This window comes from Notothenia rossii (genome assembly GCF_949606895.1).
Source record: "Notothenia rossii genome assembly, chromosome: 11".
NCBI lineage: Eukaryota > Metazoa > Chordata > Actinopteri > Perciformes > Nototheniidae > Notothenia > Notothenia rossii.
This window is the reverse complement of record NC_136910.1, coordinates 39878902-39905621: the sequence shown is the minus strand read 5'-3', so window position 1 is coordinate 39905621 and position 26720 is coordinate 39878902. Positions and strand designations below refer to the sequence as shown.

At 39.3% G+C, this 26720-nt stretch overlaps 1 protein-coding gene across 3 annotated transcripts in view; it reads right to left on the bottom strand.

Moving 5' to 3' along the window:
• Window positions 1-257: 257 nt before the first annotated feature.
• The window catches only part of clip1b (CAP-GLY domain containing linker protein 1b), a 30687-nt gene continuing 4224 nt past the window's right edge, over window positions 258-26720 (bottom strand). The window contains exons 3-23 of one of the 3 annotated variants that reach the window (XM_079658313.1): window positions 24632-25012; window positions 24421-24551; window positions 23643-23767; window positions 23343-23544; window positions 22751-22948; window positions 22032-22135; window positions 21844-21904; window positions 19947-20051; window positions 18970-19131; window positions 18601-18696; window positions 17695-17752; window positions 17523-17608; window positions 15385-15459; window positions 10477-10583; window positions 6440-6485; window positions 6205-6248; window positions 4736-4823; window positions 4481-4646; window positions 4307-4395; window positions 4070-4182; window positions 258-3406 (exon numbers count right to left, since the gene is read on the bottom strand). In XM_079658313.1, the coding sequence (XP_079514439.1) occupies window positions 3172-3406; window positions 4070-4182; window positions 4307-4395; window positions 4481-4646; window positions 4736-4823; window positions 6205-6248; window positions 6440-6485; window positions 10477-10583; window positions 15385-15459; window positions 17523-17608; window positions 17695-17752; window positions 18601-18696; window positions 18970-19131; window positions 19947-20051; window positions 21844-21904; window positions 22032-22135; window positions 22751-22948; window positions 23343-23544; window positions 23643-23767; window positions 24421-24551; window positions 24632-25012 (2672 nt within the window). In that variant the 3' untranslated portion in view covers window positions 258-3171. The remainder of the gene's footprint in view (window positions 3407-4069; window positions 4183-4306; window positions 4396-4480; window positions 4647-4735; window positions 4824-6204; window positions 6249-6439; window positions 6486-10476; window positions 10584-15384; window positions 15460-17522; window positions 17609-17694; window positions 17753-18600; window positions 18697-18969; window positions 19132-19946; window positions 20052-21843; window positions 21905-22031; window positions 22136-22750; window positions 22949-23342; window positions 23545-23642; window positions 23768-24420; window positions 24552-24631; window positions 25013-26720) is intronic. The other 2 variants (XM_079658314.1, XM_079658315.1) reach the window with 2 other exon arrangements.

The following is a 26720-nucleotide window of genomic DNA, read 5'->3' as shown; positions in this document are numbered from 1 at the left end:
TTTATTATAAAGGTTTAAATAATTGATTGACCTAAATCTAACATCTTTAAAATGTATCCATGCTGTACGACTGTTACATCTCACACAATTCTTTTCAGGACTTTTGACACAAAGAACTTGTGTCAAAAATGTGCTTTTAACTTAACAAATATATAAATGCAGGACTTTTACTTGTAGTTATTCTACATTGTGCCAATACTGTTTTAAATATATCTGAGTGTTTTCTGCTAGAGTGAAAAAACCACATGAGCACAAGCTTGTTTTTAAAGTGTTTCTATTGGACTGCTCAGGAGTATACAGAACATAGAAAACAGTGACATCTTACACCACGTCCACATCTGTAAAATAGTTTCCAAACCATTTCTAGATAGTGCCTGAAATAGTTACATATATAAAACATTACACTAATAATAATAATTAGACGCATCACTTATAAAGTACACAATGTTTTAAAGTCTATACAAATGTTGTTTTTCTCGCATTATACAACAGGGCAGAAAAATAAAATGTCGTACACATAAAAGCTTTCTTTTGTCTCATGGCACTGTGTACACATTTATCAGAAAGACGCCTCTGATTAGTATTTACAAAGGTTAGTCACATGTATTAAAATACACTGTTACACGGGAAGATTCAATATGATCCAAATATTGTGCTTAAGAACAAGAGGAGTCAAATACAAGTCGCTACACAGGCTAAATTTAAAATAATAGTTTGACATTTTCTGGGGAATATGTTCACTTTCTTAGAGGTAGTTGAAATGATTGATAACTTTAATATCTGTCTATGAAAGGAGTTATCTACAGATAAACCGTATTATTGCACTTATTAAATGATCAGACCGAGGATGCACTGTAAATACGGAAAGATTCAAATAAGCTGAACCAGCTTTCATTTTTCTCAAAATAAAATATTCCTCTTCCTCCTAAAAACTTGGCGCCTGCATTACCCACAATGCAACCAGACTACCAACTAACATATCCATGTGACATGTTGACCTGTGTTAAAAAGAATGCGAGGAACATTTAAATATCTGGTTGTTAATTAAGTCTGTTGTTTTGTTTTGTTCCCATTTACAACCTTAACCTCATGTTTAAAACTGCGACCATAATCAGGGAGGCAATGTCATTTCCTCAAAATGTACTAAAAATGCAGTTTAGATGTATGGAAACACCATTCTGTGGGAAAACTGTTTTTTATCTGGAGACACTAGAAGCTTTTTAGTACTTTTCTTTACTCCCCAACACCTCGATAAAGACTTTAGGTGTCAAATTGTTGCAGTTACCCTGTAAATACAGTATAAGACTACATCTGCCTTTCAGCACCTCTAATTTTAACATCTTGATTAGTTAACCTGTAGAAAGACCAGTGTCTAAAAAACGTTTACACACTTTGTGCTAAGCTAAGCTAACCTGCCTTAACTTGGTTCATATTTGTCATACAGACAGAGTAGTGTCGATCATCCCATCTAACTCTCCACCAGAAAGCAAATAGGTGTATTTCCAAAAAATGTCAAACCAGTTAAAAGAGGGCAGTATGAAATGGGACGGAATAATCTGTACTGACTCTTAAAATAAATTCACTTTTGTTTAGAATCAAAGTTAAAGCGCTGTTTGTTTCGGCTGAATCTTTAAAGTGGACAGTGCAAAAAAAAATTAAGTTAGTGTAGAGGCTTCTATAGTTTTATCTGGTTAGTTTTCATTCTGTAACATGAGGCGTTTGCATTTCAGAAGCCCGTCTAGTGGTCCTAGTTCAGACTTTACACTTGAATCAGTGCTAGCTTATGTCCCTGTAGGAATGTCACTGGTTAGCCAAACATCAGACAATAAATAACAAAATGCAACAACGTCGTCATCAACGAAACCTCTGGATCTCTCAGTGGCATTCATCGAGAATATTAACCTGAATGATGATCTATGGAAATGAGACAACACAAACAGAGATAAAACAAATCTATCTAATCAAGTGGTTCATTTTGTGTCTGCTCTGCACATGTAGATGAACTTTAAAACTCAAAATCTACACCATTATAGACCAGACGTCCTTAAAGTGCTTTGAATTTATTTTACTTTAACACCCAAAATTCCTGGTGCAGGCTGACGAAGATATTAATAGTGAGATGGTTTTGTCCAAACATAAATCTGTGACTTCATACAAAATGTAAACGAGTACACTGACCTTTGTGTGTAAAATCTGTCCCTTTAAGTCAAGGTGTATGTAATTAGTTTGTTGTCTTTGTTTGCATCTCATGGCGTTCACTGAGAAACCTTGGAAGCTACCATTTCCAACGTCAAGACTGACATTTACTCAAAGTATTAGAGGTTTTACATAGACTAATATTTAGGTTGATAATGACTGAGTTATAGGGCCACTAAAAATACAAAAGAATATCAAATAAAGAAAAAGCCACAATCAGTTATATTATACAGTCATAATATTATATATAGTATAAAGCTTTAATCATTTGTCGAAAAATATTTGGAAATAACTTTTTTTTTCAAATAATTAATGCGATTAGATTTGATGACTTACTGTATAATTCAGTTTTTTTCTCAGAACATTATGCCTCCTTTCTTTAGAATGTTAGATTATATTTTTCCTGGATCTTATAATTCGTTTTAGGTGGATATGCTGGAAGAAGCACTTTGCAAAAATATTAGTAAATATTATAAAATTAGTAAAAAGTTAGACATGGCAGTATCTGTCTGATTTTTGCAGCCGCATAGACTCGAGGAATGTGTTACTTAAGACAGTAATGTAGAGGTGCTTCATTTTCCCTTATTTAAACTGTGCTTAATCAAGTTGCATCATTTTCTGCTAAATATCAAATAAAGCCTCAAAAACAACACGTACTTCTTACTTTTAGAAACAAACTTAAATGCAAAACAGCACGATAAAAACGTTGAGTGCAGAGGACGGATTCCTTTTTGTTATAAACATCAATATTGCGCAGCATATATTTGGACGAGCGTTGTGCATTACAGTTTATCTTCAGAGAAAAGCTGCAGAGTAGAGATGCAGACCAGGACAGTGGCTACCAGTGATATGCATAAATACAGTAGAAAAATACAATATGAAAAAAATCTGACGGGAATGAAGCTGGAGGGTGAAAAGGTGAGTTTAGGAGGAAAATGAAGGAATTGAAATGCCGGTAAATATCTGTTGGAGCTACTAGAAGGTCTGATCATCGTTGCAGGACTCGGTGGCGTGTCCGAAGGCCTCGCAGAAGTCGCAGTACGGCCTCTCGTCGGCCGGGTTGCCTCGGTAGGTGGTGTGGGGCACCGAGTCGGGGCTCTGGGCCTGGGTGGGGCAGTCCTCCGTGTCGTGGAGGTCAAAGCTGTCGCAGATATCGCAGAACAGACGCGGAGTCGCCTTCTTTTCCCGCTTTGACTCACCGTCATCAAACCTGCGGCAGAGAAAAGAGTCGTGTGTCATGTATCTTCTTCCTCTCCTTCCCTCATAGCCACACTGTTTCACTGGGTGACCTGTACATACTTCAGTAGCAAGAACACACACAATGTAGTTTATTTGAACTCAATCCCACATATAGTACACCATCCCTCCGTAACAAAGAGTACCAAATATGGATTCACCCGCAGATACAAATAGTCCCCAAGAAATACAATATTTCCCGTTTGTTTAATAAAAAACTACAGTAACCAGGGTTCAGATGTTTGTTTAATGACTTGAAAGGAAATAAAAAGTGTAAAAATCACAATATTTCTGCACATAAAGCCTTCAATGGGTTGGATGATTAACTTAAGGGGGGCTTGTATGCATATTTTGTAGGACAAAACCACTGTCTGTCCTTGTTTCCAGCCTTCTAGCCTCCATGCTAACTTTGCCTGGCTGTAACTTCACGTTTAACGGACACATGATTGGTATGAATGTTCCTTTGCTTTCATTTAAGCAAAGTGTGGTTAGGGAGGTAAGGCTTCTGCTTATGACTTTTTTTCATTTTCTTTAAATCAGCCAATCACTTCCTCAATGACTTGTTATGATTGTATCAATTTGCAATAACATAAGAACACGGAGAAGCTTCATTTGATATAAATGATATATCCCTTACTTATCAGTGTCGTCGTTCCCGTTGAACTCAGCCAGAGCGAGCTTCTTCAGCTTGATCTTCAGCTCCTCGTTCTTCCGCTGCAGATCCACGATCACACTGTTCAGGAAGTTTATCTGATGGAGACGAAGCGAGACACAGATCACCTTCAAGTGGGCTCAGATAAAAGCTGAGAACATACATTTTGTTATCTTCTCTGCCTTTCTTTCTTTGGCCTTTCAAACCCTTTCAAAATCCCACCTTTGTAAGAATTTCTTTTCGTCCTGACAGTCTTACCTGCCCCTCGGCGAACTCCTTCTCCTCCCTCAGCTGCTCCAGCGCTGCGTCGGCTGCAGGAGCATCAGAAAACAGGTTGACCAAAACAAGAACATCCTCACCAGAACCAGAGTTCATGTTTTATCCTCCTCTCCTCACCTGAGGGTGGAGCCTCCCAGTCTTCTCCCTCTGAGGCCTGTGATCCCATGAGCCTTTGCTCCAGACTGTGGACTCGGCTCTGCAGCTGAGCTTTGTCTCTCTCCAGCGTCTCCACGGACGAATGCAGCGTCTTGGCCATGGCGTTTTCTCCTCGAAGCACGGCGATCTGCAGCAACACAGAAAAATATGAAACCCTCATCGAGCTGAGAGAAGAGTGACGTTTCTAAAGAATTTGTAAAGGTCACGTGTGAATACCTCCTTCCTCAGAGTTTCCAGGTCCCGGTCTTTGTCTGAGATTAAGGCTCCAGTGGATTTCTGGAAGTTCATTTCACCATCCGTTTCTCTGTAAGAAGACCAAAGACAGGATAGATTAAGAGAGAACCAATATTTAGACTGAGCTCATCTTTGTTTTTTATAATCTCTTTGCATACTTTAGTTTTTTCTATTGTTGAAACTAAACATAATTTTCAGGATTGTGTGATCCAAACAATTCAAATGAATGAAAACTATACAGATGTATAGCATAAAGATAGATCATCATCTCCACAATGCACACAAATATTATGCTCAAATCCTTATTTGTTAGCATTTAGCAGACAAAGAGCGGCACACACCTGGTATAAAAGGCAGTCTGATAGAATCATACATTTATTTTGTATGACCAGAACATTTGATTTGATCTGATGAACAATCTTTATCAAATTGAAGATTCGTGAAAATATCATAAAATATAACATTTGAAGCTTCATTCAAAAACTTCAAAGCTTTAATATAAGAAGGGACATTTGGTGAAGCCCTAGTGAAACATGAACTTTACCCAACTGTAAAGGTTACAGCATACAAACAGTTGTAAAACACGATGCTGGATTTCACATCCACACAGTCAAAAACCATGACTCATCAGCTGTGTATTTACACCACCTGCCCCAGTGATACCCAGGAGACACCATCTCTGTTTCAGCTTTCTTGATAAATGAAACTGGATGTGAATCAGGTCGTTTCACTGAATCACATCTCCTGTCGTCTTCCCCTCCACCTGAGAACACCCTCTCGCTCCAAATGTATTATTTCTGCTCTAATTATTGTGCATCACCTCTTCATTTCCCTACAGCCGACACCACAGAGCCGTCAGCTGCTCTCCATCTCTCTTCTCCTTACTCTGATCTTACTGTGATCACTTTCACCTACGACTGTCATCCTGTCTATTATTTAAGGCTCATCAAACATTCACTGTTAACTGAAGTCTCTGCTCTGAAGATGTTTAAATCCTCTGATAACTGAGCTGAGAAGACAAAGACTTTCTGTTTCCAGACTTAGAAAGTGACTAAAATAAGACCAAACAAACACAATGAACACATTTCAAACATCTTACTCTCCTACCAGAAGTGGAAACGTCTGTCAGGCCTAATATTCTGATAAACACAATCACATAATATACCCTTAAATCAGCATAAAACTACATTATATTGGGTTATAATTCATTGAACTAACTGACTAAATGAGGGAATCACCTTTAATAAGCCAGTGTAGACCAGTTCATTACATATTCACTGGACTGACTATCAATTAAGGTTCATCAAGTAAATCACAACATGTACATAGTGTGTAAAACCTCAAGGGATTTCTGAATAACATATAAAACAGTCTATCAGCGTGGGTTAGAAGAACATGACAGAAATATAAAACATACATATTTATTAGGGACATATGTCCTAGTCTCTTACCTGGTCTTCATGTCTGCCTGCTGACTGTTGCGGTCGTCATTGTGCTGAGAGGGAAACACACACGAGGCATTTAAATAGAAGCTAAACCCGTCTGAGCTCAGTCGCACAGTGGGAATTAAATCCTCGCGGTGCCAAAAGCTATTAATCAAATCACCGTTTCTGACTCAAGAAACCCTGATCCATGACAGGAAGAAGGACGTCCTTTATATAAGAAAATATTTGGAAAGGTCTGTACCTCCTCAAGATGCTGAGACTTCTGGGAGGCCAGCTTCAGCTCGTCACTGCAGGGGAAGAGGAGGAAGAGAGTTCAAAGTGTGCACTGAAGGAAGGTATCTGTGTCACCATCACTGCTGTATGCTTACATCTGGTCTGGGGCCAGATGTGTTCACACCTGTTAAACATGCACAGACACATTAACAAACTGGCACCTTCAAATACATTGTGGTTCACCTGCTCAACATTTTGGTGCAAAAAGAACTTGATTACGCCCTATAAACAGGGGGGCACATAACTTTCTCAGTGACGTACTGAAATGAGTACCTGGAGTCAGTACTCAAAGTTATGTGATGAAGCCGTCTGTATCGCGAACGTCAACGGGGGGGGGGGGGAGCTAGTGGAGTACTTCATGACCACAGAGCGTGAACGTTGTGATCAGCTGCTGTAGCGCAGTTCTCCAGTGAAGGGGGGGGGGGGGGGAGTCTCCCTCCGCAGACGGTTGGCGTAATTTTGGCACAATTCCGTTGTACAGACCAACGTTAACAGCAGCCCTGTCTGTGCACACGGAGACCGACTCTGTCGTCCGGTGATCTAACCGCCTTCTGGAAAAGCTTCACCAGTACGTCGGTACGCAAATGCGCTTTGTGACACAAGTGACGGTACGCATTTCAGATTGTTTCTGCGCATGCGTACCTGCGTACCAGTCATGTGCACCCCTGCCTATAAAGTTCTAACCGGTCAGCAGAGACATAGCAACATTAGCATTTATTTGGGGTTTAAACACCTCACGGATGTAAAGTCCAATCTTCACTTTCTTTTTTTAGCTCACTTTGGTGTCTCTACCAACTCCTGAGGGTTATATCCTGTTTTATATATATATATATATATATATATATATATATATATATATATATATATTATATTGTTATATATATCCTGGCTAAATGCTCAGAGATATGCAGGTTGTTGTTTGTCATTGTTGAGTAACTTGATAGTTCTCTTTTGGTTCATGACTACAATCGAGCCCTATGACACATAGTCCTCTGATCCATTGCTAAAAGGAAAATATTGATTATAGCTACAAAGCAAACCAAGTGTACGGGTAAAGGCTCTAATTTAAAATGTATTCAAGTCAATTATGTCTTCATAAAAGCAGAAAATGTTTGCACTACAAACATTGTGAGTTGAAAGTGAATCTACTGTAAGGCCCTCATTTATACTGATACCATCCACAGACTAAAAACTAAAAGCCATCTGTTAGTCTTTATATCAGCTGCTTATTTCCACTATTACCTCGTCCTACTTTAACATCTTAAAGGATTGGACAGCTGTAAACCCACAGTGGTTTATACTTGCTGCATAAGATACAGTAGTGACACAGTGCACACACATCCACGAGTGAAAACACCACCAGGGAATTAAAAAGCTGACACTTTAATCTCAGCATATCACCAAATGTATCCCAAGAGACAGATGCACACACTGTGTTGTCTGGGAATTTATGAACTTGGATATGTTTGGATGCTGGAACCAAATGATTTTCTGGAGAAATTGAAATTAGCTCCATGTGGGTCATTCTTAGGATTTGTGTCAGAGGAAGAAGCTTTGTGTGACTAAGAGCTGCGTCTGAGCACCAGCTGGGCTACCAGTCCCTGCTTTATAACAACATCATTCATTACAGTTAATTGGAGGAGTTAAAGGGAAATAGGACTACTAAATATGGTTTCTTACATATACTTGTAAATAAAAAGTCACTGCAATGTCTGTCATCAGTATTCTCCAATAGAATACAAATACAAATGTTTTAGCAGAGAGTGAAGCAGCTCGGGCGAAGATTTTCCAATTTGATGCATGACAAATAGTTTCATGCATCATCTTTCATTTAATTTCTTATTACCTTAGTTTTATGCTCTGTGTTTTTCCGGAGAGAAATGATATCAAAGCTTATATTTCTAGACAAAAACATGTGGAAGAGGGTACAAGAGATCTTGAAGCTGCATTAATTACTTTTGGTCGGTCGACCACTTTGGTCCAATTTAATATTTGTCCACTACTTTATTTGACAAAATACCTGCTAAACTATCTTATCCGATCAGCCTCAACTGCAAAATAGTAAATGTCAGCCGGCTACAAAAAGAAACTAAGACATTAACATGCTGGTGCTAAGCAGGCTTAATGTTAAACATTGTCATTGTGAGCATGATAGCATCCTGATGTTAGCAATTAGTTTAAAGCACTGCTGTACCAAAGCACAGTCTCGCAGAGCTGTTAGCGTGGCTGTTTTATAAGTCTTACTAATGAATGAGGACTCACATATATTCCCAAACTGACAGACAAAACAATCGGGTTTGACCTCAACAAAGACCATCAGAGCTGTGGTGCACACAGCTGCTCTCTTAGAAGAAACAAAAGCCACATTTAGTCCACACACTGATGTCATAGTGAAAGTGGCGGCCATGTTGGAGCCAGGCGGTCCTAGGAGCAGCGACGGAGTGATTACATAAGAGCAGCAGACTGAGGAAGGATGCAGAAACACATTGTTGAGACGTGACGGGATGGAAATGGAGGAAATTAAACTGTGAAAAATCCACAGAAGTGTTTAACAGGATTCACCTTTATGCAGAATGTTTGGTTTGAAAAAGAAAAAGGCATTGATATTATAAACGCAGCTTCTCTGCAATAATATTGCTTGACATTTCCATCTGCTGCGCTTCCCGAAGGATGCTACATATTGATGACTATAATTCAGCCAATTAGATTCATCTGGAGCTCTGACGTCACAGCTCTGGGCTCTGATGACTCAGGGGAGGTGTGTCAGAATGATGTAAAGACTCAAAAACACACGCACACACACAAAGTCTATAAATAGACCTCGACTTTGGGCTGGAGATCATCACAAACAATTGGAAGTGAAAACATGCTGATAAAAGATGCAGTATTTTTACCCGGCATCAAGAACAGTTTTAGCTGAGCAGTCAGTCAGAGCGCTGCTGTATTTTTATGAATTTGTTGCTATGCCAACACAGTGGAAGCCATGAAAGTAATCATGTTAATAGATTTATCTTTTTCATGCTTTGCCCCTCCCTAAGCATGAGGGTCTTAACTGGATCATACCAATGGTTTTTCATGTGACTAATTAGTACTTTCACTTAATAGAAAACCATTTTGCAAAACACATTTGACATTTTCTTAACCACTTCATGGATCTGTTTTCATTCATTTACATGAATTCCAAGAGTAAGAAAAAGATAAAAATAAAGTAATATAACAAATGCATTTTGTGATAATTCGGGCTCCCTTACAGTCAAGATGGCAGCGAAGACAACAAAAGATTTGTTCAACTTGTATCATGCCTAACTTAAGTGGATCATATTTGGTAACATAGAGTAAATATGTGCTGCTTCAGTTCAAAATGAGACCAAACTTTGTGATGGATTATACCTTTTTGAGCCACGACTAAGGTCAAAATGTGACCAACAGCAGACTGACTTTAGCCAAACTTATTGAAGGAAAAGTACATCCACATTTATATATGACATATTTTTAACAAATGTATAAGGGAAATGTAAAAAGAAGACATTATATGTGCTTTGTGGAAATCTTAAATCGTAAACAACCATTTTAATAATGAGGAATTCTGGTTTAAAAATATGAAAGCAATTCCTCCCAAGAGGGATTTCTCACAGTCATGTGTATTGTGCATTGTACTCCACCATCATATCCATAATCACATAATAGCACCCTCTGGCTAATTATGGGCTTTACACAACAATTTATAGCATCTTTACGAGTAGGAGCATCTCTCCAGAGAGCTGCAGATGGAGCCACTTTAATAACACATTTGACTTTGATGTCTAAAATGTAATTAAACCGAGACATTTGCACAGTCCTTTCTTTGTGCTGAGTTAGAGCCAGAAATGCAAGCGGGATCTTTAATGATCAGAACAGACCCTCCGGACAGATTAAGCACACAGCACTCTAATGAACTGGCTGGCTGGGGTCACCTTTACAGGAGACATGCCAGGAAAAAACACATTAGTTATCACGAGTACTCACATTTCCTTGCAGAGGGCTCCGATTCTCGTGTTTTCTGAGCTGCTCCGCTCCTTTGACAGGCTCAGCTCCTCCTGGTACTTGGAGTTCTGCTGTTTTAAAGCCTCAAGCTGAAAAGATTCATAAATAATAGAAACACACCAAGTTAGAACAACAAAGAACTTTAAGGGAGGTAGTTTTCCCTTTTTTGCTTATTATGTATTCACAGCTAAGATGTTGTTACACTAAAGTCCTATTCTGACTGGATTATTTTTCCGGGGGAGATGGGTAGTGAATCTATAAAAGCACACTACAGCCACAAGGCAATTCAAAGTGCCTTACACAAAACATTGAAAACATTGAGACAAAGTGCAAAAAACACATCTAAATACAACTTACTGCCACTAAAAAGCAAACAGGATAAAATAACCTATAATAAAATAAAGAGGGCAGGGCAGTGTAAGGAGCACTTATGTGGGTCATTTCCCCCCACACTGGCAACAATTAAAGCTTCATTACTGGTTGGAACTGTCTGTTCTTCCTGTAATGTGTATCAGGTCAAGAGCAGCGTGCTTGTGTTTTAAAGAGACTCCTAAATGACGACTAAAAGAAAGACACCAGGAGAGCAAGCTCTCAGAAAATGGGAGATACTGTACTGTGTATAGTATACACCTATGTGGTTTTGCACCCTGTGTTTTTTGAGCCTATATTTAAAAACATTTTGGCAAAGTGGCATCATTAAAACTCAGCCGTTTTATGTTTGCAGTGGGCCTATGGATCTACTGACAACTATCACTGGATCGCTTTGCCACAGAAGAAAACATTTAATGATCAAAGGCAAGCTTCTTTTTTTTTCTCTTATGATTTGAAGGATGCTTTATCTATGATGGACATCAGTGAAATGCACACAATTATATTACTGTGTTTCATGTCTGTGTGTTCATGTTTGACTGAGTTTTGACTCAGAGAAGAAGCACAAACATTTTTAACTTAAAATCAGACAAAATTCAGGAAATCTTCACATTTCAAAACATGGAACCAGCTAATTTTTGGCATTCTCCTTAAAAATATATATTCATCAATATTATCAAAATAGTTGTCTATTTTGGTAACCCCAAAGTCTAGTGGCACAAACAATGTTTCTCTCTGTATACTCACTGTGATAAAAGATACAGATGACCCGGCAAAAATAAAAACATCCTTACTGTAACGAGGATTAATTGTCTACCTACTGATCAAATAATGAACTCATTGTGTCAGCTACTTTACACCATAAACACCATAATACCACTTCACAATAAAACATCTCTTGCGTTAGAAAACAGCTGCTGTTACACAAGAGAAGCGATGGGTCATTAGGAGTGAAGCTGCAGTTAATTCTTAAAATACCCAACGCCTTGATAAATGTGATGAGTCAGAAGAGAGCAGAATGCGTTCAGTCAATGTGAAACTAAAAATAAAACCCCCAGACGACAGTTCCTCCAACTTCACCTCATGCACACTTTCAGTTTCTCATTTAAGTCTGATATCTGGGAGTCCAAAACAAAGCAACACATCTCACTTAACTGTTTTTCTGACATGTGCAGCGCCGCCATGTTTGCAGTTTCAAAATAGCAATAGTCAATAATGAATTACCAAGTATGACTGATAAATCAATACCTTTGCAGTAGCTGGTTAAAAAAACAAAACTATTTTGTAAAACTAATGTGTTTCCCACTTTAAGCATCTGCATTATGTTTCCGTGCTTCTTTGCATATCTTCAACAACTGTGTTTTGGATGCTTTGCACATCTGTTTCTGACTTTTTCAATATTTATCTCCACCTTCAAAGTGTATAGTCAGCTGAGAGTGCTAAACTAACAATTATAACTAACAATTATAAACAAACGTGCAGGATATCTACTCTGATCACAAGCACAGGCTACATCAAGAATTCTGAAATCAACACCAATTAAAACGGCCATTTATGAGAGCTAATTAGAGACAGAATTAGCACCCTCTTTTCCTGCAAACAAGAAGAAGAAGAAGATTGAAATGCTCTACAATCTGCTGCACTGGTCAGGCTTGAATCCCGAGCTAAAAAGCCAAAGAAAAGCAGCCGTCCTACCTGGTAGTGAGGTGAGAAGTTGTTATTGGAGTAACCCTGATGCAGAGCAGCTATGTCCATACCTGCACAGCTCCCCTCTGGTTTTAACCTATGTTAACCTTCTAACAGCAGCAGCGCTGGTGCGATGTCACCCGGCTCTACAGCATCACATGCACAGAATAAAACAAGCTGGGCATCAATAAAGCATCAGCTCTCATCCCCCGCCGTGCACCGCCGCGAGAGGGAAATGGAGCGTGCGTCGCCTCAGCAGCCTCGCTCTCTCTCTCACAGTCGGGTTAAAAGCTGAGCACTTCCATTATGTAAGCCCCACAAGAATCAGCTCCTCCCCCCCCCCCCCCCCTCAAACATTCTGCTGCTTTTGTTTCCTCACTGGCTAACACCATATGTACACACTCCTCTGAAAGATTCACCTTTCATTCAGTGTTTTATATGAATCACAGCAAATAGAATCAGCTGTGTGTAAACTGCTGTACCTTACAAGGTCTGATCAAAACAAGAAAGCATTCATGTTGTTTAGTGTTGCAAGTTGCAACATGTGTAAGATGTAACGTAGGCTAAAACCCACAATGGATTGTCCTCATTGACACATTATTCGCCGATAAAATGTCTAGAAAATCAATTGCATTACAATCATTGTGTTTAAATAATTCTTTTTGGTCCAAAAGGCTGAGAAACCAGCAAATAATCACAATTATAAATACAGAGAAACAAAAGGCATGTTTTTATTTTTTGTCCATCTTCCCCTCAAGACCAAAAGTAATATGTTTACTGTCATAAAATGAAGTAAATGAGTAAATGCCCATATGTAACACAAGCTAAAAAGCCAAACAAAAAGGTTAAGGGAGTTATAAATACATCCGGTATAAGATCATAGAAGACAGAGAAAACCAGCAAATAAGCACAACTGAGAAGCTGGAGCCAGCTCATTTTGGGGACATCTTTTTGTTAAAGAAGACAAACAGGTGGCAGCCAACACCCCTAGTATTTCATCAGGGTTGAAACTATCAATTGTTTTCATCAGCCATTCATCTGTCAGTTATTCTTTCAAATATTGTTTTGGTTAAAATAAATGCCCACTGTGTTTAAACTGCTTCTTTGGAAGACCAATACTTCAAAACCCAATAATACTCCATCTACCCTAAATCTAAATAAAACAGAAAACAAGCAAATAACCACAACTTAAAAGCAAACCCAACAAAAAGAAAGCTAACCAGACAGATTTATGTCATATGATTTTAAATACTACATGTAATATATTCAAGTTGATATTTCTTGTCTATCTCTTGGTCTACTTCAATATACCAACATCCTAGGTTTACTACAATAACAAGGCAAAGAACACCAGGAAAAACACATAACTGAAGATGGAAACAACCATTTCACCGTTTTGTTGCAACTTTCAACTCTTGCATCATTTCCCTTGTAATCTATCTACTGGTGCTGTCTTATAACATAATAAATAAGAACAGAAACAATAAATCGCTTTTTAAAGTTTCGTCTCTGGACCCAACAGATGTGTGAGAGCACAACACAAGAGCCCGATCTGAAGTCAACCGTTCATTCACGCACACACTCTCAGCCAGAGTTACATCACAACTTGAAGCAACACGGCTGAGCGGGCAGAAGAAGCAGATGTAAGAGCATTCCCGCAGAATCATTTACAACGTGTGTTAGATTTCCTACAAAGACTAAAGTACTGTTCTCGTTATTGCAGCATACATAAACATTTTTTTGAAGACGGTCATGTTATCTGATCCTATCAGACTCATAGAGGCAAGTACATACAAAGTTAGTGTATGTTGTTCATTTCAACCTTCCAATACAGAAGGTTATATTTTTCAACTATTTTATTAATGCCATTTCTATATTATGCCTTACAGTGACAGAGCTGAAAATAACAATTTAAAGGGGAATGGATGACTTGTTCCTATTCTTTCTGACACTAGTAGTGTATAAAGGGTTGGTATGGTGTCATTTATGTTGGGTTAAAGGAGGACTAAAATAGATGCAACCAAACAGAGAGCATTTTTTTACGTTCAATCTCTAATCTCCAATTTCAATTTCCCTCGCTGTGATGACATCAAACATCTGGAGCTTGCAAACAGCTGGAGTCAGAGTGAATAAAGGCAAGCAAGAGGGCACCAGAGAGCCACAGTCTGAGAGCACGGCTGCAGCTGGACAACCGTCAGGATGAGGGTGTAATGATACACATATAGGGGCAATAGAGACAGGGAGAGATGGCTCATAGTATTTCATGCGTGGCTTATTAGATGTGATGACTAGGACTTTCAGAGTCACATGCGGTCAGTGTGGGAATTCTGATGTGAATACATAATAAAAACCCTGCAGGCTAAAAATGCTAAACCTATGCATGTGCAAGTCCTTTCTTTCACAGAGCAGTGGACACAAAGTAACATGCAGCCTCATGCATGCATACAGTACATAAAGCTTAGGATTCCTCAACATGCTAAAGCACAGCGTGGGCTAAGAGAAAAGGGCATTTGCCAGTAAAGCTATAAGGTCCAGACGGCAAGGAGAATTTTATTGCTGACTTTTACTTTTTTGAACGAGTCACCTGAAAAGTCAGTCTGAGAATGAAGAAATAGAAATGAAATACTGCTTTTTGTTTACTTCTGTCTTAAATGTCTGTCCTATATTGTAATAAACTACACATGTGCTGTGTGAGAGTGGAAAGATTGACCAAAAAAAGGGAAAACTAATGAATAAAAATACAACTTATAAAATGAAAACACGCTGATTTCAGTGTCAGAAAGTATTCACAGTTTTCTGCTGTATCTGAATATCACCACACATATCGGATTTTACCTGTGCCTCCAGTGTCTTGTTTTCATCTGTTAGCTGCTCAAGCGCCAGCGCTGAACTTTCTGACTTTTTAGCAGCCTGGAAAACATACATATCAAATCAGAAAAGCTTCAATCAGAGAGTAACATCAGATTCTCTTTTTCCCAAAAATGTACAAAAGGCACAACAATCTAAATCCCTTTCTAGTCAAAACGGATATTAGCACTTAAAAGATCTCTGAATAGACCGGAGAGATAAGAGGTCATTAAAATGCTGGCTAAAAAAGGAAGACTGCCCTCATCTGAGTCAGCCTGGAGCTCGTTCAGCTGTTTCTCTTTTTAAATCTATTAATAACGACTCTCAGGAAGCCAGAGCGAAGAGCTTTGACTTTAGGGAAAGACAACAAAACACTATTATAACTGCAAACTATAATCCCTACTGATCTTTACTAACACTTGAATCAGTAAAAGACTCTGTTTACCCTTTTATGCATGTACCTGCTAATACACTGCCCAACATGCGGATAGCCCATACTCAGTGTAATCAGTTTCATGGGGATTACACAAGAGAAAAAAGTACTTCCTTCATCATTGTTATTCCCAATAATTGTTTTCTTCACATGTCCTTGATATTAGTGCCAAGACTGGTGCGTCGACCTATCAAGTCCAAATGGGAATGATTTAATGTAAGTAACGTGTGCATGTGTGTGTTAGTAATGTTCTAACAGCGTAAAAAGAGCTGCCTGTGGCTATATTCAGATTTAGAGTGGGAGAGCATCTCTAAGAATGAATGAAAGCACACAAGATAACCTAAGCAGGGATTATAGAAAGGAAAGCCCAAACTTTTTTTTTTTTTAATTTTTCAAATTGAGATATTTTAAGCACAAACTAAATCATCACAAATATTGTGTGGAGCTCTCTGGAGAACCAGAAGCAAAGTGAGCTACCTTGGTGAGAATCAGCAAATGTCTACACACTGATTCATCATCTACATACTGACTGTTAGCTGCAGTGTGAGCTGTGACATTCAGGCTCTTTGTGTGTGAGCACAACAACAACAAGACTGGTTACATGAGGTCAAGATGTCTCTCAGCACTGATGTTTTTTAAGCATACTGTACCAGGATCTATGTTTTACTAACATATTTTTAACAGTCCTGCATTCAAACCCTTAACCAAGCAAAGGTCTATGAATCTATTAAGCAAAATGTACTAAAAGTATAAAAAGGAAAAGTAGTCATTGTGCAGTAAAATGTTTGTCGTCAGTTTTGCATGATGATGAATTCAGTTTTTGTATTGATGTTACTGTTGCAACAATGTGTGTGTTGCACTTCACTGCAGTAGATGTTTCATGTTGTGCTAATGGTAACTCCTTTATATATTGTTGGGTAGCATAATCTACAGGAATGTATCATATTATATAAGATCCACTTTAAAGGGGTCAAAATATGTAGTGGGGTAAAAAGTCAAATACTTTCTTCTAAAAAGAAAATAATGACGTTAATTTAAATGCAAATACTCACGTAAATGATAAGTTATTTTAAACCATTGACTACGAGTGTGACGGTACGTCTACACTACAGGCATCAAAAAATGCTTTCAACGCTTCGCCCATTCACTTGAATGGGGTGACGTAGAAGATTTTGAATCTTCGCCGAACTGCATTGTGGGGAGCATGGCATGGCTTTGCAAGCATCACGAGCATCTATCGGCATCAAAAGTTGAACAATGTTCAACTTTTGAGGCTCGATGCTTGGCATCAGCCAATCAAATCCCGTTTATGCAAATCCCGCCAGTGCAAGCGCAGCCAATCAAACCGCGTGCAAGCTGGGAGAGCCAGACCGCAGTTCATTTCCTCATATTCCAAACGAGATATTACGGTAGCGAATCACCCGGTTCTTTACGACCGGAACTATTTACCGGGATACAAACCGGAGGAACCAGGCATGGAGGGAGGTGGCAGAGACAGTGGGTGAAACTGACAGTTTTTTCGCCTGTTTGGAGAGTTTATATCTAGTTTACTTCGTTTTAACATTGCTATTGCTTCGTATGTCGGGGGCAGGAGATTCATGTGATTGGTTGCTCGCAAAAAATCGACAAGCTTCAGACACGCCCAGCTTCAAGATTTTTTGATGCCTGTAGTGTAGACGGGCCGTAAGCGTACCTTTGTCAGCTCTTTCTCTCCGCACTGACTCTTCTCTTTCAGCGTCTGGTGGTCTTTCTTTGACTGCTCCGCACTCTGCTCCAGGTCTGACAGAAAACAGAAGGACAGCATAACCTCTCACCACCGTCTTCACACAGAAAAAAGTCACTTGTGACACATCTGATATGTTTACCTTGCATGATCTTTGCTGTCCTCTTGTTGTCCTCCTCTGCTGTTTCGAGCTTTTGTCCCTGAAACGGGGAAACATCAGCGTGATTACGAACTAATCGCGTACATAGTTACATTCTTGTACCTTGAGCTAATAATGACTTGGCCAAGAAAACATGCAATGTTTGTGGAGAAAATGCCTCTCTTAATGAGGCCACGTTCACGATGCCCACGGGCAAAACACCTCACGGAGCATGAATTAGACAAATAAGGCGAAACTATAGTTAGACACTGGACCCTTACAGATGTGCACTGATGAAGGAAATGTGTTTATATATATATATATATATATATATATATATATATATATATATATATATATATATATATATATATATATATATATATATATATATATATATATATATATATATATATATATATATATATATATATATACCAACACATGCACTTTGCTGTGAAATGTAGGACATCATCAAATTCTTAAAGAAGTCCGAACAACATTTCTTTAACACTTCTGTAGCTTAACAGTTTATGATTAAATTGATTTTTTGATAAAGAAATACAACTATTTACAACTGATGACGGATTCATTATTTAAGCCATGTATACGTTAAAAAGGCTTGTCAAATGTAAATGCTAGAAATAACTAGCTCTACAATTCAATAACGGAACATTTTACATGTTATATAAATGTTCACGTCTTCTAATCAAACGGACAAGGAAGTTGACTTTTAGCCTCAGAGATGCAGCCTTTCTTTTCACTCCGATGAGGAATCAACAGGTCCATTTGCAATATACATTTCTGTATATTTAGCTTTACATCTTTGGAAGACGAGCAGAGATGAACTTTTTCCTTCTACATCCTCTCCTTGTTTACATTAATGTACAGATGTTCCTCCTTTCTCACCAGGCTGCTGAGCTGCTCTTCCAGTGAGCTCTTATCTTGCTGTGCAGACTGAAGCTCTTTCTGTTTGCTCTCCACGTCCACACTCAGCTCGCTGATCTGTTGGGAACACATTATATATCGAACAAACAGTATGCATTTAGACATTTGAATACAGCCATACATTAATCATTACAGTAACTTTAACAAACCAATATAAAATAGAACATTTACATTAGGGGCTAAAAGGAGGGTTGCAAATCAATCAATCAATCAATGTTTATTTATATAGCCCAATATAATTACATCACTTCTTCCAGCGTTACGTAATGCAATTAACCTATGCACTGATGAATGATCAATTTTACAAGCGGAAAGCAACATGTCGCAAACCTTTTTCTCCTGAGACTGAGCCTGAGCCTTGAGGCTGCTGATCTGCTGCTGGGACAGAGACGCAGCGTCCTCCTTCTGCTGGGACGCCCTGAGCCTGAGCTGCAGGTCAGCCACCTCCCTCTCCAGCTCCATGATCCTGGAGCGCTCAGACACCGTGGCCACCTGCAGCAGGAGACGGAGAAAAGAAGACATGATGCAAAGAAGAGAAGTGCAGTAGTGTACACAGATCTAGGTTGTTAAGCAAAATATCCAAATATGAGTTTAAACCTGATAATATCTGGGATTAAACTGTATACAAATGACTTAATAAAGTTTCTTATTTGTTCTATCAATTTGTCTTCTCGACATTATCACTTGTTTGTAGGACAATCAAAAACCAAAAGATATTTAATTTATAATTATAAAACACAGCAGGCAGCCGTACTGTTGCCCTTATTACTCACTACATTACCAATTGTGGATTAATCCGTCTCTACAAAATTTCACAATTTCCTTATGTTTGTTTTATATAAACTACAGTAACCTGGAATTTGGCCTTTTTATTCTCTTACAAATAACACTATATATTAACGAGCCATTGTGTTTTACTTTGCGGTAGGAAGCAATGGCTTTTGAGACGAGGGAAATTCACAAAGTAGAGAATTTTAGAATGACAAACTAATAAATGGTAGTTTTTTTTCTCGTGGGCTTTGTTTATGAAGAAAAATTATGTTCACCATCTTCGAAGTCCAGTCATTTCAAGGCCTTTTAAAAAAACGTGCATGAACCCATGCATAGTGTTTATTAGAAGAAGTTAAAAGCCAATGTCCCATTGTCAGGGCTTATCGTGAACAAGGCAATGAGGTAAGCAGCTTGTGATCAATCTGAACATTTGCATACTGTTTGTCCTTCAATATTTTCTGTCATGGTTATTAAACCCAGTGGAGGGAAAAGCACAGCACCCCGTCCTGCTGTGAGACGGGGACTGCCAGCATTACCCTGGTGTCCTCTAAATCCCTCTGGAGTTTTTCAGCTTTGGTCTTTTCAAAGAGCAGGCTCTGCTCGAGCTCCTTTATGTGGGCATGCTCCAGTCTGTTCTGCGTCTGTTAGTAAGAGAGAGCAGGAGGAGAAGGAGAACAAACACCAATGCAACACTGACATGCCAGCTCTGTGCCACAAACAGAAAGAAGACTTTAAAAGAGAAAGGCCAGTAAGCAAGAAAGCACTGATGGTTTCCAGCATTACATCAGTCGGTTGTGAACAAAGGCAAAGGTTGTTATTCGCTCATTCTGCTCTGAGTAATATCATGAGCCAATCATTTCAATCATCTCATTCTGACTCTGAGAGTTCTCACTTTAGTGGCACTTGTATTCACTTGAAGGAGACTGCTTTAGTCCCTTATTTCCTCTGAAGAGGGAAGAAGATGCAGACAAGCGGGGGAGATGAAAGCATGGAAAAAGACTGAAGAATAGGAACACAAAGATTCAGACTCAGCTCTCTGAACTAAAGCTTCTTTTAAATGTGGATAAAACCAAGATAATGCTCTTTTCAAAAACTAAAAAGACACTAGAGCCTGTTTTAGATATTGTATCAACGCAAGGAACAAAACTTGAAGTTGTTGCCTGTTACAAATACCTTGGTATCTTGCTTGATGACTGTCTCTCTTTTAAACTGCATGTCAATAACCTGCTTAAAAAAACTGAGGGTTAGGCTAGGTTTCTTTTTCAGGAATAAGTCCTGTTTCTCACTTGAGGCCAGGAAAAGGCTAGTCACTGTGACCTTTTCACCTGTGCTGGACTATGGTGATCTGATGTATATGAATGCACCTGCCAACTACCTGAGCAAACTAGATGCTGCGTATCATAGTGCTCTGAGATTTGTCACAAATTGTAAAACACTTACTCATCACTGTACACTGTATACCAAGGCAGGTTTACCATCACTCACTGTACGGAGGCTCAGTCACTGGTACACTTTTATCTATAAAGCTATGTTGGGCAAACTCCCGTATTATATCTGTTCATTGATAAAGCAGAAAGTTGCAAGCAGCTATTGTCTGCGATCGCAGGATATAGTCTTGTTAGATGTGCCAAGAGTAAGGACTGTCTTAGGTAAGACAGCTTTTATGTGCGCAGCTCCACTTGCTTGGAACAGTCTTCAGGCAAAATTGAAATTGAGCATTTTTATTTCTCTGAATGTATTTAGGGCACGTCTAAATGAAATGCTTTCTGACACTCTGGGTATTTGTAAATGTTGAATATGTAAATATGATATCCTCTGTTGTTTGTTTGTTTGTTGTTTTTATGTTTCATGTGGAACTAAATGATGCAGGTCTCCCTTGTAAATGAGATTGATGATCTCAAGGGACCAATCTGTCTAAATAAAGGTTTGAAATGAAATGAAAGAGAGCTTTCAAGAACACCCAAGTAGATGAAAAGATAAGGAGAGGATGATCATGTAAGTGCAGCAGAGGGGTGAACAAACCTCAGAGGAAAGGCATGAATGAATAAATCAAAAAGAGCAGGAAGGAAGATGCGTCTTAACAAGAAAGCAAATGAAGGATTCAAAGATTTCAGGGAAAGGGAAAGTCGGAGACACATGATTGATGTAATCATCACAAGAGGAATGCAAAGCAGCCGTTTAGCATTTTAAAGTCACTTAAATACGACTATAGCAGGCCAAAGAGATCAGACTCAGGTGTTCATTAGAAACTTGTATACAGGAGAGCTCAGAACTAAGAGGAAGTGGTAAAATGTCAATTCAACTTTCCATCTAGTTTGTCAATAATTCACAAATGACTTTCAGGGGTATAACATCCACCTGACAAGTGAGAGACAGACAGCTGCAGTGAGTCAGATGTTTAATTGAGAAGCAGATTATATAACCAAAACGTACCTCCAGGTCTCCTTTGGTGATGCAGGCCTCCTCCACGCTGAACTGCAGATCTTCCACTTTTCTGTTAACCAGTGACAGCCATAAAACTTTGTCCAACTGTTCATACTGTATTATACAGTGATACATCAAAACAATGGCTTTAATCCTATCCATAAACAGAATCCCATGCAGCTACAGGTCAGACTCACCTCTTCTCCTCCTCCAGCTGGTTGAGCAGCTCCACTTTGTCTCTGTCTGCTGCCTCCACCAGTGATCGCAGCTGATCCAACTTGTCCTCCATCTCCATTGCATACTGTAAACACACAGAATGACCAGCAGCATGAGCAGACTTGTTGAATGCACACTAAATTAACATTTCACGTTGGCCATGGCAATCGCTGAAAAATGTAGCTCCGTTCACAAATGTAAATATTGCAATGTCTCGCGCCACTATTGATCTGTAAAATGTGCTCTTTCAACATTCCATTAGTGTTAAAAGTTTATTGTAATGTATTTTTTATATATATAGTTTGATGAATAATTTAACCCCTAACTAGGGACCACGGCTCATAATGCCCAAAAACGTGCTTTAAATAATTATTGCATAAGTCCTAGTGTATAGATTTTATTTCTAGTGTGTCCTTTGCATTGACATTACATTTTTAATAATGTTACAAAAATAATTAACTTAGTTATATCAAGATATCAGTTGTGGTAACCATAGGAGTAGTAACAACCCCTTCCCTTTACAATCGTGTCAAGCCCATTCATAAATATTCCTTTCAGAAAACAAAGAATTAGCTATAGATTTTTAAAACAATAGTCTCTTAAAATAAACAAATAAGAGATGCAAGTGATTTTTTTAGTATTAGTATTTGCTTGTACTCTGTTTGACTGCATATAACCTTCATGTGTTAATATTTCTGACCTGATCCCGCCCTTTCCTCAGCTGAACCATCTCCTGCTGCACTTCTCCTGCATGGCTCGTGGCCTTCGCAACCTCAAATCTCTCCATGTCTCTCTCCGCCAGCAGCTGTTCAATGTGCTGCTGCTTCTCCTTCAGGGCCTCTTGCAGCGCTGTAGTGCCGGAGATCTTACGAGCATACCGAGCAGATGTCTCTGTCAGCTGAAGGGACAAAGAAAAAGATTTAAAATGTTGTATGTTATCTGTTAAAAGAAAACTGTGTCACAGCTCTAGGAGGTAGCAAATCATAAAATAACCCAATAGGTTTAAGTTCCAAAAAACTAAAACAAGCCAAACAAGTACATTTGTTGAAATACACTGACAACAAACACAATAAAACCCTTACTCGTAGAAATTAGGTTTATTTCAAATGTGTTGCATACATAGGCAAAACTAAGCAAGTTAGCAGTACACTGGTAAAGTTATAAAAAGGTTTTGACGATGAGTTTGCTACCTATGCATACATAACTTTGATTCACAGTATGGTGTTGGGATGTGTTGCATGAACAGTCCACATTAACCCCTGCAGTGTGGACTAACTACAGAGTGGTCTTACCAGTCCTGCTCTGCTGGGCTTGCCGCTGATGGAGGAGGTGGCGGAGCTGAGCGAGCTGATGGAGGAGGCGCTCGGGCTTCTCTTCAGGGCGGACTTCCTCCGTGAGCTCTTAGCCTTGGTGGGTGTGGTGCACGGGAAACCGATACGCATTACCTTGTGGGTCGGAGCAAACAGGCCATACCTGGGCATGCACTGAAAATACCTGAGAGGAAAGCAAGAAAGAAACATTTAAGAAAAATGTTCTTCACAGGTTACTTATGATTGTGTGAAGACATATCTTATACATGTGTCATTTATCACCTGGTCCCTGCTACCGCTCCATCATTCTTGCCTAGTGGTTCATCTAGTTCCACTCCACACCACGCTCCTTTGGCAAAGTCTGTCTCCCCGAGAAACTTCACAACTCCTGCCTTGTTACCACCAACCTACACAAAAAAACAACAACTATGATTTGCAGTGCTTTCTTAATTTACTAGTTTTATTTCAAATGAATTCACCAATCTTAAAAGGGCAAAAGTTGTTAAACTCCTCTAAGGTTACATTTGGGACAGTTTGTAGTAAGCATATTTTATCTTATGAAGAAAGCCCTCAGGATTATCAAAGACCCCCACCACCCCAGCCACAAACTGTTCTGTCAGCACGTAAAAAATACACTTACATGTTTGAAAAACTACATTCACCCCGCGAAGTACAACTCTCATGTCATGTTCATGGTCTGAGAATTGCGACTTCAAGAGATTTTTCAGCATCATGTACAATTATTTCCTCCTCATTTCTTTCACAAGACAGTTCTTCTCTTCTACTAACACTGCTTACATATTCATCTGCTGATGTCCAAGAGAAAGACTTGAAGCTCTGCATAGTTGATACTTTTCTTTTTGGGGATTTGTAACTGAAACTTTGCCCAGAAATGGAGCAGGACAGGTGACCTTATATGGGAAATGGCTCTGTTTATCATCAAAACTTTGATTCACTGAAAACAGTTCTCTCATGAAGTCCTTTGTTGACAGTAAATGACTGTAGGAAAACATGAATATTAATCTTGAGTATATTAGTGATTATACACTGTGTTTCTTACCAGCACGCGGTCTCCGAGCCTCAGCTCCCTCCTCTTCTTCATGGATTCTGTGTCTGAGACGTTAGACACTGTATCGCTGCATGTGAGCATTCGGTTAAGTGCTGCACTCGTCTTAATGCCGGTGCCCTGAACTGTACACAGAAACAGACCAACTTTACCCCCCAGAATAAGATACACAGTCAGTATTCACTGATAATATGCTGCATGTTACCAGTTGAGGTTGTGGCAGCAGGTGTGGACTCGCTGTTTGCAGGGGCTCCTGGTGCTGGAGTCTGCTGCCCCCCGTTTGACTCCTTCACTGGCAGAGCAGTCTTTGACAGCTTGGAAGGCCGTGTGAATATCCCCTTCTCGTCTTCACACTGAAAGTACCGGACCCCTGCCACGGAGCCGTCGTTCTTCCCGATAGGCTCGTCCAGCACAATTCCCGCCCACTGCCCGGGAGCAAACTGCGTGCCCCCGATGAACTGCACGTAGCCGGACTTGTCTCCGTTGACCCAGACCCTCTCTCCCACCTCGAAGTCCACACTTCCATCCTGGGTCGGGGAGGTCCCACTGCCCGGGGGCTTCTCTGGAGGGACTGGCTTTGCAGTGCCTACAATCACAATTATACCTAATATATTCACTGCTTTTGATATAAATCCTATAATTTCATTAAGATCAAATTAATAATAGTTGATCTGAAAACTGTGATATATGTTCAGTATCTCACTAAATGTAATTGTATATTTGTGCAGCAAACCTTTGGTACATGCTGTTATTATCATTTTCCCAATTAATTTGAGCTGGGTGTCACAGGTCCCCTGAGCTGATTGCAGGTTATTCAGATCACCTGTTGGCTCCTAATTAAGAACTGAGAGCAGCTAGGTGCTTTTCCCCTCTTGGCCAATCAGGGTGAAGCAACAGCCTTTTGTAAGGGCTCAAGAGAGGGGGGAACTGTACGACTTATTTTAACAAAATTGTCAAACAGACTTATATTTCTATACATATAATATTAAAATATTTGCTAATCCTTTCTGCTCTTGTAAAGACTCTAGACTCTATTAGAACTTGATTACTTCTGTCATTAGAAAGCGTTTTGTTTTGTACCCAACTTAAAAAAAACACACATTGTGTGACAAAGTAAGCCACACTTTTACAAATGCATCAGCATTTAATTTGACTTCAGATAAATAATGACAAATTGAATTGTTATTAAAGAGCACAGAGTAAGTAAACAAGATAAAAACATTTGAAGTGCAACAATCCAATATCCTGGGTGTAACACATATACTGTTAAAGTTACAGTACTGATGATTAATAGAATAGAACTAGAGAATGCAATTCCTGAAGAAATTGCTAGTGGGAATGCTTTATGCTGAAAAGCTGACGCTAAACTGCTATGCTGAAATGTAATGTGTAAGAAGAAAGTGAAGAATTTAGATTGAAATGATACATGAACACTGGGGGCTTGAATGTGTGATAAGAGAAGAAAAAAAAGTAAAAAGGCTTGGAAAAGCAGCAGAATATTTGAACTGCAAACGTTTGAACTAACTTGATGGCGAATGATCTGTCGCCATGCCAACGGCATTTGATGACATCCCATAATACTCTTAGATGCGTTGATGGCTGCATCGTTACCAAACCTGTGAAGTGTTAGGGCTTTTGGAGCATTTTCACTGAAGTTATGAGAAAACCGTGTTTCATGGTGAGCATTGTGTTGCCATGGCAACGGCAATTGAAGAAATCTCAAAACCAACCCATAGATGTCTTCACGACGGGACTGTTAGCACACATGTGAAGTTTGAGCACTTTTTGAACATTTTCACAGGAGTTATAGCGACACCCTCTTTTATGGCGAGGGATGCGTTTCCCGGAAACGGCATATGATAACACCCCATAATTGACGTAGAGCTGTTGAGGGCTGGACCGTTAACCATCATCTAAAGTCTGGTGCTGTTTTGACCATTTTCATAGGCGTTACGACAACATCGTGTTTTATGGCAGATGTCAGATTTGACGTAGAGCTGTTGAGGCATGGAGAGGTGATATAGAGGTGAAGATTGTGGGACGACCGGACCGTGTCCATTGGAGCTACAGCGACATCGTGTTTTATGGCAACAGCCTATGGTGAGATCTCAGATTTGGCGTAAAGCTGTTGAGGCATGGATCGGTGATATAGAAGTGAAGTTTGGGGGACGACCGGACCGTGTCCATTGGAGGTACAGCGACATGAAGACACCCCATAATTGACGTAGAGCTGTTGAGGGCAGGACCATTAACCATTATCTGAAGTCTGCTGCCGTTTTATGACGAGGGATACG